An 18,102-nucleotide genomic window follows, 5' to 3' on the forward strand; every position below is an offset into this window, starting at 1 on the left:
CTTTCTGCAGTCAGTATTATACGATTACAAAGGGACAAGCATGGCTGCCTTACTATGTGACTCCTCACAAATGTAGTTCCTTTGCAAATATGGCAGTTATCTTAGGTTGATTAATCATGGACTGCTTCATTTTTTGAAGACATTCATCTTGACGTGGTTAAGACAATATCCTCCTTCCTTTCGAAAATGACACACTCAATTGGGAAGTGTCTTGAAGTGGTCTCAGAATATATGTATAAACATATTTTTGTCTGGAATACATTATTTTGTCTCTGTTGGACAGTGAGTCAGTTTTTGCATACACCAACTCAGTCATCTGACTTTCAGTAACCATCTTTGCAGCACATTGTCTACTTTTTAAAGGAAAAGTCAGTTTCAATGAGCCCACATTGGAGCTTTAAAAGTTAGGAACATGTTATTTTGCTGCAGGGCTATAACACCATATTCCATGTGGTTAACAAATAATGGTGTCCAGAACAACTTACATTCCTTTAATATACACAGGGGTGATTTTGACATTGTGATAGTGTAGAATGTGTGTTTGTGAGACAACGGGCCACTCTCAATTTTTCATTCTATTGACTTACTATCACTGATTTAACTCTGTCATGCAAAGTGAAAAACTACCTTATTTTTTGTTCACTCGTAGGATGTGGGTATCACTGGCTGGCCAACATTTATTGCCCGTCTCTAGTTGTCCTTGAGAAGATGGTGGTGAGCTGCCACCTTGAACCTGCTGTAGGTTGACCCACAATGCCCTTAGGGAGGGAATTCCAGGATTTTGACCCAGCAAACGGAACAATGATATATTTCCAAGTCAGGATGGTGAGTGGCTTGGAGGGGAACTTGCAGGTGGTGGTGTTCCCTTGTATCTGCTACCCTTGTCCTTCTAGATTGAAATGGTTGTAGATTTGGAAGGTGCTGTCTCAGAATCTTTGAATTTCTGCAGTGTATCTTGTAGATAGTACACACTGCTGCTACTGAGCATTGGTGATGGAGGGTTGGATGCTTGTGGATGTGGTGCCAATTAAACAGGTTATTGGAATTGCATCCATCCAGGCAAGTGAGGGGTTTTCCATCACACTCCTGACTTGTGCCTTGTAGATGGATAGGCTTTGGGAAGTCAGGAGGTGAGTTATTTGCTGCAATGTTCCTAGCCTTTGACTTGTTTTTGTAGCACTGTGTGGTGAGTCCAGTTGAGTTTCTGGTCAAAATTAATTCCCAGGATATTGATAGTAGGGGATTCAGTGATAGTAACACCATTGAATATCAAGGGGTGGTGATTAGATTGTCTCTTATTGATGATGGTCATAGCCTGGTATTTATGCGGTGCAAATGTTCCTTGTCACTTGTCAGCCCAAGCCTGGATATTGTCTAGATTTTGCTGCATTTGAACATGGACTGTTTCAGTATTTGAGGAGTCATGAATGGTGCTAAACATTGTGCAATCATCAGTCAACATACCCACTTCTGACCTTATGAAGGGAAGGTCATTGATGAAGCAACTGAAGATGACAGGGCCTAGGACACTACCCTGGGGAACAAAGTGCAGACAAGTGATAAAGTCATAGGGCTTACAACACAGAAACAGACCCTTCAGTCCAACTCGTCCATGCCAACCAGCTTTCTCAAACTGAACTCATCCCATTTGCATGCACTTGGCCCATATCCCTCTAAACCTTTCTGATCCATGTAATTTTTGTCTTATGTGATTTCTGTTGGATTATTTGCAAGATGATCCTGAAGCCTTACAGCTTGAACCATTTTGAGGAGGCAATATCCAGGCCTCAGAGACTGCAAGGCATTTATATTAAGCATCAGATATATTTAATGTGAACAGTGAGAACAAAATATAAAGTCACAAAGACAAATTTTCCAAACTGAAGATTTTCCATGATCCAAGCTTGAACAGAAAATTAAAAGTGTTTTCGTAGGTCAGATTCAATTTGTATTGTCATGGATTCTATTCAGTCTCCTGAGGATAGTCACTAACCATAAGTAAACATCTTACAGAGATAAAGCTCAGAGAAATTTCTGCCTAATCTCTCAACAGATTGCCTTTACAAATCAATCAGGCAAAATAAACAAATCTGAGGATAAGCCATATATTGGAAAAAGTCACTGTGCAATACTATGTGCATGGATTTCACTCCTAGCCAAAAGTGCTTAACTAAGGCTGTATGCTGAGAAAGAAACCAGGATAAATATTTAGTTTGAGATTTTTTAAAAACCAAGATTACAACCTAAAATTTATGAAACACACAAGACTAGCACTTGGCTGGAATAGGATTCCAGCTGATGCTGGATGTCTGCACTTCTTTCCATGAGAAGCATGAGCTGCACACAGCTCGTGGATATCTCCAGGTAGCTCACTGGCAAAGAGAATTTCCATTTGGTCCACCGCCTCACTAACAGCAATAGATCCTGGGAGTTGGGTGGCAGTGCTATGGAGTAATGCAGTGATCAGGAGACAAGGGTGACTTTCACAAAGGGGGCTGAGGGGAATTAATTGGCCACTTAAGGACTTCAACAAAGGCAAGGATAGGGAAACAGCGTTAAGTCTTGCTGTGCCCCTGTACAATAGTGGATTGGGCAGGAGGCAGCAAGAGGTGACCCAATAATTTAATTAGCCCCATTGCCTGGAAACCTGCTGGCAGGGACTTGTAAAACTTTGCCTGATTGCCTTTACAAATCAATCTGTTTGGAGATCGGTCACAAATTTCTCTGAGCTTTATCTCTGTAAAATATTTACTTACAGTTAGTGACCATCCTCAGAAGACTGAATAGAATCCCTGATGGACAAATTGAATCTGACCTACAGAACACTTTTATTTTGTATTTATGCTTGGATCATGGAAGATCATCATTTTGGAAAATCTGTCTATTTTACAACAAAATTATGTGCAACCTATTGCCATCAAATATGTGAAGTCATTTCACTATGTTATTGACATTCGATGTTAGGGTGATCGTGGCCACCCAGGACCTCCAGGGCCAATCGGACAAAAAGGAGATGGATACCCAGGAGCACCTGTAAGTGTCTGTAAATGTAACATTGAAAACCTATGTTTTGGTGCATGTGAATCTTTACCATTGTTAATAAAATACCATAATTTATTTTAAAATTAATGGCACCTTTAGCACAAGTAAGAGCCACACAGACAGAAATGCATTGCAAGACCATTGGAAGACTAGTGGGTATAAGCAGGCAATGCAGGAGTCTTCTGTGGCCATTTGCCCCATCAAACAGAGATCCTGTTTAGTTGGGGAGAGGATGTGTGTGCGTGTGTGCGTGTGTGCATATAAGGCCCCTCAAGTGAAAGCAACAGCAGCAGCCAAATCAGTGATACTAAAATTAGCTCTATTTTCAGCAGGGAGGGTTGACGTGTAGGCAAGCAATAGTGATAAGGGGCTCTATAGTCAGCAGCACAGAGAGGCACATCTGTGGCCATGCATGAGACTCCAAGTGGGCTGCCTCCTAGCTACCAGGTTCAAGGATGTCGCTGAGTGGGACACAGGACATTCTGAAAGGGGAGGGTGAGCAACCAGAGGTTGTTGTCCATGTTGGCATTAATGGCATAGGCAGGAAGGAAAATGATATCCTGCAAATGGAGTTCAGTCAGCTACTCAGGCAGTCAGGGTCAGGGTGTTGCCCACGAAAGGGATGGGAAACTGAATGTTAGGCAGTTCTCCACATGTGTTGACTCTTTCTGTCCTACTGAGGCTGGTTTATCCTGGAATGAGAGAGAGGCAAGTATTAAGGGAGGTGAAAGTGAGTAACTTTTGGTGCAGCTGGGAAGGTGCCCCGAGTGAGTGAATAAGCAGCAAGGAGGTTGTGCAGGGTTGCTGGTGTTGAGGATTGGGGAAGGTGAGAGCAAGTGAGGGGAGATGTTGCAGACAGTGCTGAGTGATAGAGCATGAGCCTCAGTGGGAAGTGGGTGCAGTAGCAGAGATAGTGAGCATGAGATATTGGAGAGAAGATGTTGGCACTTACATTGGAGCAATGGAAAGGGTAATTGCTATTCCTCCTACAGTGTTGGGTATTTCTCCAAAGGCTGAGACTGAAATGACCCAGGTGACAACCTTGGACCAGACTGGCATGGTCAGGTGATGTGACCTCCTCTGCTGTCCTGGGCACTATCCCCTCTAGCAGGACCTCTAGGTCTCTGCCATCAGAATGAAACACCAATTTTCCCTCCATCTGCCGTGAACCAGGGCAAAAATCAAAAGCCCGGTCGTGCAGGGCTGTTCTCAGCTGACAGTGTTTGCCTGGGTGCACAATGGTGTTTTAAAGATGGTACCAGCACTAGGGGTGCCAGTCAACTCCTGCAGTGGCAAGAACCTGTTCTGGGAACAGGTGAGGATAAGAGAGAGAGACACCATTTTGAAAAGTGTAGGTAGTTAGAAGTGAGTTTGATTGGAAGCCATGTAAAGGCATGCTGGGTCTTGCAGCAAAAAGCTCTCTCAAAAAACTCAATACAGCTGCTATTAGCCAAAAAATATTGATGCAGAAGATCAGCAATGATTGTGGGCAGGCTCAGGATGCAATGAGATTGACTCCTACTTCTAAATCTTATGTTCCAATGTACTTTTCATACAGTCACTTTTCTGGGCATCTGATAATATTATGCTCATCCTTAATAAAAGTCCATAATGAAAATGTAATGGATGTTGGTGGAGAAAAACTAAAGATATTTTATGCTCTAATCGAAAGGGTTTGCCAGGCCTCCCAGGCCCTACGGGTGAACAGGGACCTATCGGAATTGGATTCTCAGGGCCTAAGGTATGTAAACATACTTGATAAGATATATTGAATTATTCTTAGCATTTTACAGTCAAATTATGTAAGTTTAATGAACTACATGTATTTACAGGATTGGAAGTTTACATGTAATTAAAAGTATTTACTTTTATTTGCTATTAAAACTGTGTAGCAGTTCAAACGTGACTAACCAGATTAAGTAACTTCAACAAAAAAGGCACTTTAAGTAAATATTACTTTGGGATTTTCATTACAATGTTTTCTTTATTTTATGTGATGTGCACCTTGACTTCCTGCAATTGATGTGTTATTTGTTGAGGACAGTGGAAATAAAATTAAAAATTTCTTGAAAAGCTTCTTCTGATTTTGTTTCTGATTTCCAGTATCCACAGTTCTTTGGAAATAAAATCTATCTGCTTTCATTTAATCAGCCTGATGACATGTTATAAATTTTGTAGAGGTAGTTCTTCTATGATACAACGGTTACGTTCTTGTGCAACCCCACATTATAGAAAAATTGCGCTTTAGGAATAGCATTTAAAGTGTTGGCAATGTATTCAAGTTACAGCCAGCACACGTGATAAAAGTTCGCCCTTTAGAAACATTGTCCATAATTCATCAATCGTTACAGCAAATTCGCGCGAGCAAAATGCGTGTTGTAGCAGAGCGACCTGTTTCGTCTTGAAGCAATAATGAGAAAACATCATTGGCTGATTTTAATCTATCTCACCTAGCAGCAAGAGGCCAGGGCAGTAGCTTTAAAACACTGTCTCAATTCTGCTGGAATTCCACTGGCCACCAGTTATCTGAAACTAGCATTAGAGGCACATGGGAACTTCAGGATCGGCTTCCAATTACAACACAGACCTTGAATGCATTATAACCCAGGCTCCAGTAGGGAAGCCACAGGTGAAGGCAATAAGGTGCGGAGAGAGCCTCAACTGGCATCACTCACTGGTTCATACTTGGGGATAGCACACTTCCCTTCCCCACATCTGGTTAGGCTTGTGTACAGAAGTGTGTGTAACTGAGCTCAAATTGTATTAGAATTCCATACAAAATAATGTAATTCCATATAATATCTAATGCACATGCAATTCTATACTATGTATGTACAAATCCATTCAACACATGTATAATTCCATTCAATAGACATACAATTCCATACAATAACATGCAATATCATACAATATGCACACACTTAACAGAATATTCACACATGCAATATACACAGCAGACAAAAAAAACACAAGCAAATCAGCCCAACTGAAGCATTACACTGTTAATCAACTGGGCCAGAAAACTAAGGATAGTGCGTTCCACCTCTGTGATCAATTAACCAGTCTAAACCCTGAAATCAAACATCCCAGTTTTGAAGCTATTCATTAAAAATAGAACATAGAACACAGAACAATACAGCACAGAACAGGCCCTTCGGCCCACGATGTTGTGCCGAACATTTGTCCTAGCTTCAGCACCCATCCATGTACCTATCCAATTGCCGCTTAAAGGTCACCAAAGATTCTGACTCTACCACTCCCACAGGCAGCGCATTCCATGCCCCCACCACTCTCTGGGTAAAGAACCCACCCCTGACATCTCCCCTATACCTTCCACCCTTCACCTTAAATTTATGTCCCCTTGTAACACTCTGTTGTACCCGGGGAAAAAGTTTCTGACTGTCTACTCTATTTATTCCTCTGATCATCTTATAAACCTCTATCAAGTCACCCCTCATCCTTCACCGTTCCAATGAGAAAAGGCCTAGCACTCTCAACCTATCCTCGTACAACCTATTCTCCATTCCAGGCAACATCCTGGCAAATCTTCTCTGCACCCTCTCCAAAGCTTCCACATCTTTCCTAAAGTGAGGCGACCAGAACTGCACACAGTACTCCAAATGTGGCCTAACCAAAGTCCTGTACAGTTGCAACATCACTTCACGACTCTTGAATTCAATCCCTCTGCTAATGAACGTTAATACACCATAGGCCTTCTTACAAGCTCTATCCACCTGAGTGGCAACTTTCAAAGACCTATGAACATAGACCCCAAGATCCCTCTGTTCCTCCACCTCACTATGAACCCTACCGTTAACCCTGTATTCCGCATTCTTATTTGTCTTTCCAAAATGGACAACCTCACACTTGGCAGGGTTGAACTCCATCTGCCACTCCTCAGCCCAGCTCTGCATCATATCCAAGACCCTTTGCAGCTGACAAGAGCCCTCCTCACTATCCACAACTCCACCAATCTTTGTATCATCTGCAAATTTACTGACCCACCCTTCGACTCCCTCATCCAAGTCATTAATAAAAATTACAAACAGCAGAGGACCCAGAACTGATCCCTGCAGAACTCCACTTGTAACTGGGCTCCAGGCTGAATATTTACCATCTACCACCACTCTCTGACTTCGACCGGTTAGCCAGTTTTCTATCCAATTGGCCAAATTTCCCTCTATCCCATGCCTCCTGACTTTCCGCATAAGCCTACCATGGGGAACCTTATCAAATGCCTTACTAAAATCCATGTATACTACATCCACTGCTCTACCCTCATCCACATGCTTGGTCACCTCCTCAAAGAATTCAATCAGACTTGTAAGGCAAGACCTACCCTTCACAAATCCGTGCTGGCTGTCCCTAATCAAGCAGTGCCTTTCCAGATACTCATAAATCCTATAAAAATCTGGCTCACTATCATCAAAGGCAACTAGGGAGAGGCAATAAATTCTGGCCAGCCGATGATACCCACATCCCAGAAATTTTAAAAAGTACAGTCAATGAAGAATGAAGAGTACCCCCTCCCGCCCCCCCCCCCCCCCACCGCCCAACTCCCCAACACACCTCACTCAATTGTTACAGGTAAATGGTAAATCTTCTGTTATAGTGCTAGATGGCACTTTACTGAGCACTTCAAGGAAACTCTTAGCATCAATATTCTAGACTAGTCTGTTGCAGGCTTTTCCCAGCTGGCATTTCTACCACTAAAAGCCAATATATACTTAAGGGAAACAAAAACAGAAATTGCTGGAAGCAAGTCTGGCAGAGAGTGTGGAGAATAAACACAGTTCACGTTTTGGGTCCAGTGATCCATCTTCACTAAATAGGATCTCACCAGAAGGGGATCCTATTTCTGTTTTGTTTAGTTCATTTCTTACACCTCTGCAAAAACTAACCGCATTGAGGTATTTCTAACTTAGTTCACATTTCATTGTAATAACCACTGAGTATATGTCATATTCCTTCTGCTGCATTTTTGATGAATAACAAAATGATTCTTAATGATATATCTTGTGTTTTAGGGCGATCCAGGAGCAAGAGGCCCAAGTGGTTTACCTGGACCACCAGGAGAAGGGATTCAAGGACAAAAGGTACCATCAGCTGTGATTGCATGCTTTATGCCTTCACTAAAAACTTGCATCGGCAGGCCCTCTAGCGAGAGATTACAGCAAACATTAGATTACTGACAGTGTGGAAACAGGCCCTTCGGCCCAACAAGTCCACACCGACCCGCCAAAGCGCACCCACCCAGACCAATCCCCCTACATTTACCCCAGCACCTAACACTACGGACAATTTAGCACGGCCAATTCACCTAACCTGCACATTTTTGGACTGTGGGAGGAAACCAGAGCACCTGGAGGAAACCCAGGCAGACACAGGGAGAATGTGCAAACTCCACACAGTCGCCTAAGGCAGGAATTGAACCCAGGTCTCTGGCACTGTGAGGCAGCAGTGCTAACCACTGTGCCACCGTGCCACCCATGTAGATGAACCTTTTAGTGGTCAAAAAGCTTGATGATTTAAGGAGTTATTAAGTAAAGTTATTATGGTAAAGTTACACTCAATGCAGAATAAGAAGACAGCCTAAGGTTTTATGCTTCATATTGGATTTCCCCCATTTATTTTGCTCTTCCCTCATTTCGAGGAGAAAGTGAGGTCTGCAGATGCTGGAGATCAGAGCTGAAAATGTGTTGCTGGAAAAGCGCAGCAGGTCAGGCAGCATCCAAGGAACAGGAGAATCAACGTTTCGGGCATAAGCCCTTCTTCAGGAATGAGGAAAGTGTGTCCAGCAGGCTAAGATAAAAGGTAGGGAGGAGGGACTTGGGGGAGGGGCGTTGGAAATGCGATAGGTGAGGGTGATAGGCCAGAGTGGGGTGGGGGCGGAGAGGTCAGGAAGAAGATTGCAGGTTAGGAAGGTGGTGCTGAGTTCGAGGGATTTGACTGAGACAAGGTGGGGGGAGGGGAAATGAGGAAATTGGAAAAATCTGAGTTCATCCCTTGTGGTTGGAGGGTTCCTAGGTGGAAGATGAGGCGCTCTTCCTCCAACCGTCGTGTTGCTATAGTCTGGCGATCGAGAATGTCCAAGGTCAACCAACCAACCCAACCACCCCGTGGCTCAACACTTCAACTCCCCCTCCCACTCCACCAAGGACATGCAGGTCCTTGGACTCCTCCATCGCCAGACCATAGCAACACAATGGTTGGAGGAAGAGCACCTCATCTTCCGCCTAGTAACCCTCCAACCACAAGGGATGAACTCCGATTTCTCCAGTTTCCTCATTTCCCCTCCCCCCACCTTGTCTCAGTCAAATCCCTCAAACTCCGCACCGCCTTCCTAACCTGCAATCTTCTTCCTGACCTCTCCGCCCCCACCCCACTCCGGCCTATCACCCTCACCTTGACCTCCTTCCACCTATCGCATTTCCAACACCCCTCCCCCAAGTCCCTCCTCCCTACCTTTTATCTTAGCCTGCTGGACACACTTTCCTCATTCCTGAAGAAGGGCTTATGCCCGAAATGTCGATTCTCCTGTTCCTTGGATGCTGCCTGACCTGCTGCGCTTTTCCAGCAACACATTTTCAGCTCTTCCCTCATTTCACCCATTTCCCCGAATTTGCAACTGTGTTGCCTGATCTAAACAAAACTCATTCAACAAAATAAATTTAGGAAACAAGTAATTTAAAGGAAGGGAAAAATCTAAGAAAATAAACAAATTACAGAAGGTCCTTGATTGACAAATATCTGACTTAGGTGTGTTCATACTTTTGAACACCATCCCATTTGGGTGAGTAATTTTATATGTCTGACATACAAACATTTCCTGTCCTTACGAATGGCTACTTTATATTGTCCTGCCCTGTATTCCGACTTGCATACAAATGAGCTTGCGAATGGACTCTAAAATGGAACCTGTTTGCACCTGGGGATGTCCGTGCACAAGTACAATTGCAATTGAATGTGTATGAATTGATTTTACACAAGTGTTAGTTTTTCTTATGTGAAACAGATTAACTGGATCCTTCTTTTATAATTTAGGGAATATCTGGGAGATCAGGACCACCTGGTCCTCAAGGCCCTCCAGGTGAAGGCATTCAGGGACCTAAGGTATCTACAATCAATGCCATAAACAAAATTAAATGTTTTGTGGAGTCGATGATCACAGAAGAGTTGTGATTTAGCTTTTAGCTATTAAATTTATCATTGTTGAATACAGAATTGAAACTAGTATTGCCATTAATATGATCCTTATCTACCAGGGGGATGTAGGTGTACAAGGATTGCCAGGACCTCGTGGACCACCAGGAGAAGGGCTCATGGGACCTAAGGTAAATGGCCAATTTGTGGTCTACCCCTTGTCCAGTGGCCAGATTGACACCTACCTATTGACAGGCAAAGCTGTCCCTTTCCACCAGTTGCGTGCCAGCTGGGGATATTGTCACTGTTAATTACAAGATGATGCAAACCTCCTCAAGACAGTAGAGTCTGATCTCTCCCAGAGCAAGTTAAATGGTAAATGGGTTATGGACAGCGAAGAAGGTTGTCTCTGAGAACAGCGGGATCTTGATCAGATGGGCCAATACGCCGATGAGTGGCAGATGGAGTTTAATTTAGATAAATGCGAGGTGCTGCATTTTGGAAAGGCAAATCAAGCCAGGACTTAGACACTAAATGGTAGTGTTGCTGAACAAAGAGACTGTGGAGTGCAGGTTTATAGTTCCTTTAAGGTGGAATCTCAGATAGATAGGATAGTGAAGAATGTGTTTGGTATGCTTTCCTTTATTGTTTAGAGCAATTGAGTATAGGAGTTGGGAGGTCATGTTGTAGCTGTAGAGGACATTGGTTAGGCCACTTTTGGAATATTGTGCAGTCTCCCTCCTATAGGAAGGATGCTGTGAAACTTGAAAGGGATCAGAAAAGATTTACAAGGATGTTGCCAGGGCTGGAGGGTTTGAGTTGATGGGAGAAGCTGAATAGGCTGGGGCTATTTTCCCCAGAGTGTTGGAGGGGTGACGTTGTAGAGACGTATAAAATCATGAGGGTAAATAGACAAGGTCTTTTCCCCAGGGTAGGGGAGTCCAAAACTAGGGAGTGTAGGTTTAAGGTGAGGGGGGAAAGATTTAAAAGGGACCTAAGGAATTGCTTTTTTCATGCAGAGGGTGGTGCATGTTTGAAATGAGCTGTCAGAGGAAGTGGTGGAGGCAGATACAATTATAATATTTAAAAAGCATCTGGATGAGTATATGAATAGGAAAAGTTTATAGGGATATGGGCAAGGTGCTGGTAAATGAGATCAAATTAATTTAGGATACCTAGCCGGTGTGGACGAGTTGGACTGAAGGGTTTGTTTCTGTACTGTACATCTCTTGACTCTATGACTCTAATTAACTGTGGGGCATATACCAGGCAGAATGTGAGATGTACAGACACCATCTGGATCATGGAAAGTACCAGGCAGCTGGAGAATCTCCAGGAAAGCCACAGGACTCTGCCCATTTCCCTGCAATTGCACCAGAAAGAGAAAATGCTGCCGGTCCCTTCAGAAGTAATCACATGAAAGTTAAACATGCTCACCCTCTGGCAGCAAGGTGCTGCAGAGTCAGGTGTGGGATCTCACTCCACACAGAGCAGGTTAATATTAAAGCAAAATTAGATGGTAGTCATATGCAACTGGAGCATGATACAAAAAGCTGAGGAAAAGCATGGTAATGTTAAAGTGATCAACTCCGACATGACCTCCCTTCCTTATGCAGTCATGTAGATTGTCTGAATGTTGTTGAGATGTTTGGTCAATGATGTACAATCCAAATGTATCAGCCTCAGCTTGGACATGACCGATTCCTCAGAACTGAGGGTGAAGACCACATAAGTCTAGAAGTAAAGTATGGGGCTGGATTTTCATAGAGGATGCAGGAAGCTGAGTTGAAATGCTTTACAAGGGCCACGCCATGCCCATATTTTTGTTCTAGAGATGGAGGGTGAGATAGATTCAAGTCCATTGTCTCTGGAGGCAGGCCTGAGCTGGAAATGGAGGTAAGCGAGTGTTCGTATCTAATCCAGTTAATAAGTTGTTAAATATCCAGGGGTTAAAAGTAAGAAGGCAAATTGATGTTGAGAACTAATTAGGTAAATTGCATTCAAATATATACAGAGGAGAGTTAGTAAGGAGGAGGTTGAATTTTATGGTGTGTGATTGGCTGAATTAAAACTCTAACTAGAAAGCCTGTGCTTGGACCTTGTTGAAAATCATTTAACTTCCAGTGAAAAACAGTGAGTACCAAAGTAGGCTGGTTTAAAGGCCCACGCCAATTAGAATGCTAGCTTTGTTGTATTAAAGGCTATCAGGCAGTCAAGCCCTCACTCCTCATAGCGTCTTATGCCCCCCTGTTTGATCCATCACCTGCCCATGTGTACTTATAACCCCAAAGCCATCTCATATTTACATGTTACTCAGTTATCCCTATTATACTCCCCTATGTCACTTCACACCATGATTGCTCATGTCTCAATATCATCTTGCTATATCTATGCCCCCATCACACCCCCGTCCCATCTATGCCCCCTCATTGTTCCCCATGTTTCCTCCGTTTCCCCTCTTATTCCCTATGCTCAGTCACATCCCCTTACCTACTCCAAGGCTCCCATATCGACTTCATTCCCACCTCGACATATAGCTATTTACCTAGAATTCATTATGAGCAAACCATAGGAGCTATGTTCAAACAAATATACTGAAAAATATTCATTTGTGACCCCATCCAAAAATGTACATTCCCTCAAGTGGTCACTTGGTTTAAAAACAAATGAACATTTATTTCACTAAATTAAATAAAAGACATTTAATACTTCCAGTAACCTCTTGCATCTGTCAATCAAACAGACTTCTACTGAATAAGTGTTCATGGACCATTTTAAATTTTTACAAGCATTCATAATAGGCTCAACTATTATAACAAACCTTATTAAATCTAAACAATGGAGTCAATTGAAATTGGATAAACTAGTAGCTATTCATTTTTCTAATTTATACCTGGATGATCTGCCAAGTAATGCATTCCAGCTGCAATTGTGTATTTTCTGTAAGCTGCAGACCTTTTATTTTAATTTTAAAGAGTTGGGGATTTACATTACTTCAGATATGATATTTAAACATACCTTCAATCTACCCATCACAAGCATTTATGCTTCCTCTACATAATCACAGGTTCCACACTGCTGGCTTAAACAATCAGAGCAGCAAAAATTGAATGTACTCAGCAGTGTAATCAAATGGCCTTGCGGAATTCAAGTTTTACATATATATAATTCATAGCTTCCCGTTCCCCTGCAGCAGAATTGGGATCTGCCACAAATTATGCATCTAGTTCCAGCCACCATTTTCAAAGGTCTCCCAAATCATCCTGATTGTCTAAAAATTCGGCAGTGCTACCACGACCAAAAATGTTACAAAATTAGTTTTGAAAGGTTTTGCTATAAATAACAGGTATGTTAACAAACTGAAGCAAATGGTTCAGGGTCAATTGGAAGTTTTAAAAGGAACTGAATCAATCTTTGTTGAGAAAGGGAAATTAGACTATAGAGACACTCATAACACTGATGGAATTTTTCAGAGGAAACAGAAGATGAAACATCTTTGTTAAATTAGATGATATTGAATGATGATTGATTAGGAATGATGTCAATGTAGATGGAATTGAATGCTTCCATAACTTTATTTTCCACCATCTCCCCCACGCCACCCCAGCAAGTTTGGGGGAGATGAGGCATTTAATCAGGTAGGAGGATGTGGGTAAGAGCTTGCCACCTTACTACTTCTAACTCTCTCCTAAGAGGACTTCTTGCCTGGACACTAATTTTTTATTCATTCATTGGATTGTGGATTATGGGTGTCACTGGCTCAGTCAATAGTTATTGCCTATCCCTAACTGCTCTGAAGAAGGTAGTGATGAGCAGCCTTCGTAAACTGCTGCAGATGGTGGACTGTAGGTGCATCCACTGTGCTTAAGAGAGTTCCAGGATGTTGACCCAGCAATAGTGAAGAACCGGTGATATATTTATAAGTCAGGATAGTGTGTTTCTTAGACCAGAACCTGGTGTTTATATGTATCAGCTGCCACAGTCCTTCAAGGTGGCACAGGTTTGAAAGGTGCTGTCAAATAAGCTTGGGTGAGTTTTTGTATCTTGTAGGTAGCACACACTGTTGCTACTGAGGATCAATAGTAAAGGAATAAATTTTCAAGGTAGTGGATCGAGTGACAATCATGTGCCTTTGTCCAGGATGGTGTTGAGGTTGATTGTTGCTGGAGTTGCATTCATTCAGGAAAGTGGTGAGTATTCCATCAAATTCTTGACTTGTTTTTTGTAGATATTGGACAAACAATGAGGAGACAGGTGGTGAGTTACTTGCAATAGAATTCCTAGCCTCTGATCTATTGTTGCAATCACAGTATTTCTGTAGCTAGTCTAGTTCAGTTTCTGTTCAGTGGTAAATCCCAGGGTGTTGATAGTGGGGGATTCAGTGCTAGTGATAGAATTACCATTGAATCTTAAGGAGAGATGAATAAAGTCTTGTTTAAGATGGCCATTGTTTGGCACTTGTGTGGCACAGATATTACTTGCCATTTATCACCCCAATCCTTGATATTGTCCAGGTTTTGCTGTATGTGAGCTTGGGCTGCTTCAATATTTGAGGAATTACAAATTTGATGAATATTGTGCAGAATCAAAGGCAGAATATCCTGAAATCAGCATTGTAATTTACTTATATTGCAGGGTGACCGTGGACTACCGGGAGAAAGAGGACAGAAGGGAGGAAAAGGAGATATGGGTGATTCTGGTTCTCCTGGCTTGTCTGTAAGTGTATAATTGTTCCTGTATTGATGTGTCATCTTGGTATTTAATTCTAACATTCTCCTGAAAATGAAGAATCATAGCATCACATTCTCTGCAAATGAACTCCTTCAAATTTATTGGATGTTAACTGATGGTTCCTTCCCATTTCTTATTGTAAACAGTGACTAACTTGTTCCACTCGTTCTCATGTTTGGAATTACTAGTTGCAGGGTGATTTCAGAGCATATGGTTGAAATCTCATTCAAAAGGGAAAGAGAAAAATCCTGGCTTTCCTTTTTGGGCAGAATTTTCTAACTATTGTGACATGATTGAGCATGTTTTTTTCTTTCATCTAAAGTGGAATAAAAGATAATATCAGGTGGAGTAAAGTGCTTGAAATAGCAAGAGGCTTTGTATAATTCTTTTGTTGCAATACATTTATAGTAACATGTCACTTTATTGGAAGTATCACTATTTTAAAATGTTATTAATTTTTTTGGAAAAATTTTAGATAATTTTCATTTACTTCATAAGATTTATTTTTAAACATCACAGAAGTAATAAATTAAACTTGATATTCATAATTTGAAAGCAGACAGCAAATGAACCATTTGCAGAATATCAGTAAATCAAGAACCATTGAGGAAAATGTGTATGTGAAATGTTGGTTTTCCTATTGCAACTTTCATGGGAAATCAGGGAACAGGCAAGTATCTAGATGCGAGCTGCAAAGTCCCATGGGTAGCATGTGGATAAGACACTTTTAGGTAAATTTTCATCCTCACCACATGAACAGCAAACTGACAAACTAGCATCTGCTTCAACAATCCATCTGATTTTCATTCTGGTGTTTGGGCAATAACATCTGTACTATGTTTCACAGATTACCGCACATCCAGTGAAAATAAAAATATTTTAGAATGTGAGACATGCCAAGGTACCATACAGTCAAGCTGGTACAGACTAGATCCACAGACTTTGATTACAACTTAGACTGTCATCTAACATTGATGTAATCTAAGTTTTCAATTTTGAGTAAGATGTTAAAATTGTGTCTTCTATTATTTGAAACGAAGATTAAAGGTCTCATAGCATTAATGAGACAGAAAGTTTCTGTGCCTTGTGAACCTTTTGCACACAATCAAATGAAGGTTAACTGGTTATTTCATTATGATTTGTGAGATTTTATTATATGTTCAAGTCTTCTTATGCTTTGCTCATTACCTCTGTTAAATATTGTGAAGTACTTTGAAATTTATACATATAAAAGTCTTCCTTTGAAGATCCACAGAATGGGGATAATTTTAACCCATCCAGTTGAGTAGAAACAAAATGTATAGGGGTTAAAATCTTCTGAGTGTGCTTGCTACAGTGTTCCTGCCTAGTGACATTTAAACAGCCAGGTTTAAGGCAGCAGAAGGAGTCACCTGACAGACCATGATGGAGGTTTTATCAAACTTTTATGAGATGAGGTCAGATGATGCAATGTAATTTTAACTGCCAATTACAACAGTGATACCATGCTGAACCACTTATGAACATGTGAACAAGCAGGTGACGCCCACAGGTGTCTTTAGTTGGTTGGGAGAAGTAGGAGTACTCCTACAAGACTCGAAAAGAAACCATCCACCTGCCTTTCCTATCCTTGATTACAGTAGACTCTGACCCCTCAACCTCTCAACAGCAGTTCCCACTGATGTTCTCCTGCCATGTGAAATCCAGCCCCTGTCCACCAACCACTTTGTCATTTCATCAAGAGTCTGCACTGTTACAGAATGATAAAATAAATCATCTGGCTCTGATATCTTTATTCCAGATCCATCATATGTGTGAACTCACTTCATGCAATGACTATTCTCTAACTTAAAATTACCTTCAATGATTTGGCAGTATTTGGTTACAATTATATCAATAGGTAATCAGTTAAACTACTATCTTTTTCTAATATTAATTGTTTTTATTTTAATTATTTTTATAATGATTTCCAATTATTTAGGGTAGACCTGGAGTAAAGGGTGATCCTGGATTAACTGTAAGTACCAATTTACACTTAATGCACCTTTCAAAGGCATCCCACAATGTGTCATGTATTATTTGCTAAGAGAGACAGTGGCACTGTGGATGCGAAATTGAATATGGGATAGAAATCAAAGATTTTTGGTGAAAATATGTTTCTCATAATTGAGGAAAAGTCTGTTTTTCATGAATTTACATTAGTTCCAATGGATGTTTTCATGTATATTAGTGGCCTAGACTTGGACTTGGGAATACAGTTTCAAAGATCAAGGACAACACAAAACTCTGAAATATAGTTAGTAATGTGGATGATAAAAAGAGATCTTCAAAGAATCCAGATGGATATGAGAAATGGGCAAATGAAGAGTTGAATTTTCAAGGAAGAATGAAGAAAGACAATATTAACAAAATGATACAATTTTAAAGTGAATGCATGCATGTAAATCTTTTGAAGGAAGCACTAAAAGGTGAGTAGTCTGTTGAAAATTATGTGGGATTCTTGGCCTTATTAATGCCAATTTTGAATAAAAAAAGCAAGGAAATTGTGCTCAGCTAAAGCATTGTTTTCAATCTGAAGGAAGTTTGTCAAGGCCTTAGAGTGCAGAAGAGATTTATGAGAACATGGAGAGACTGCTGTCCTTATAGGAGAGAAGGCTAGGAGGAAATTTGATGGAAATGTTTAAAATCATGAATGATTTTGACAGAATGAATATGAAAAAAGTTATTTCCAGTGGCGGAAGGTTTTATAAACAGAGGACACAGTGGCACAGTGACACAGTGGTTAGCACTGCTGCCTCACAGCGCCAGAGACCCGGGTTCAGTTCCCGCCTCAGGCGACTCTCTGTGTGGAGTTTGCACATTCTCCCCGTGTCTGCGTGGGTTTCCTCCGGGTGCTCCGGTTTCCTCCCACAATCCAAAAATGTGCGGGTTAGGTGAATTGACCATGCTAAATTGTCTGCAGTGTTAGGTGAAGGGGTAAATGTAGGAGTATGGGTCTGGGTGGTATACGCTTCGGCGGGTCGGTGTGGACTTGTTGGGCCGAAGGGCCTGTTTCCACACTGTAAGTAATCTAATCTAATCTAATTTGAAAGTGATTGACAAACAAAAGGGGAGGGGCTTGAGAAAACTCATTCTTTTACACAATGAGTTCTTGTGATCAGGAAAGCAAAGGTGATTCCGTAATATATTCATAATTAATCAGATATA

The 18,102-nt window shown here is 41.4% G+C and overlaps 1 protein-coding gene across 1 annotated transcript in view; it reads left to right on the top strand.

Annotated features, from left to right (window-relative positions):
* col28a2a (collagen, type XXVIII, alpha 2a) overlaps window positions 1-18,102 on the top strand; it is a 128,692-nt gene that overhangs the window by 96,181 nt on the left and 14,409 nt on the right. Inside the window, exons 25-31 of the mRNA XM_087988564.1 lie at window positions 2,965-3,033; window positions 4,715-4,783; window positions 8,070-8,138; window positions 10,087-10,155; window positions 10,308-10,376; window positions 14,821-14,901; window positions 16,877-16,912. Coding sequence (XP_087844690.1) covers window positions 2,965-3,033; window positions 4,715-4,783; window positions 8,070-8,138; window positions 10,087-10,155; window positions 10,308-10,376; window positions 14,821-14,901; window positions 16,877-16,912 — 462 coding nt within the window. The remainder of the gene's footprint in view (window positions 1-2,964; window positions 3,034-4,714; window positions 4,784-8,069; window positions 8,139-10,086; window positions 10,156-10,307; window positions 10,377-14,820; window positions 14,902-16,876; window positions 16,913-18,102) is intronic.

Source organism: Chiloscyllium plagiosum, unplaced genomic scaffold, assembly GCF_037043375.1.
Source record: "Chiloscyllium plagiosum isolate Xiang-an unplaced genomic scaffold, Cpla_swu_hap1 HiC_scaffold_7, whole genome shotgun sequence".
Lineage (NCBI taxonomy): Eukaryota > Metazoa > Chordata > Chondrichthyes > Orectolobiformes > Hemiscylliidae > Chiloscyllium > Chiloscyllium plagiosum.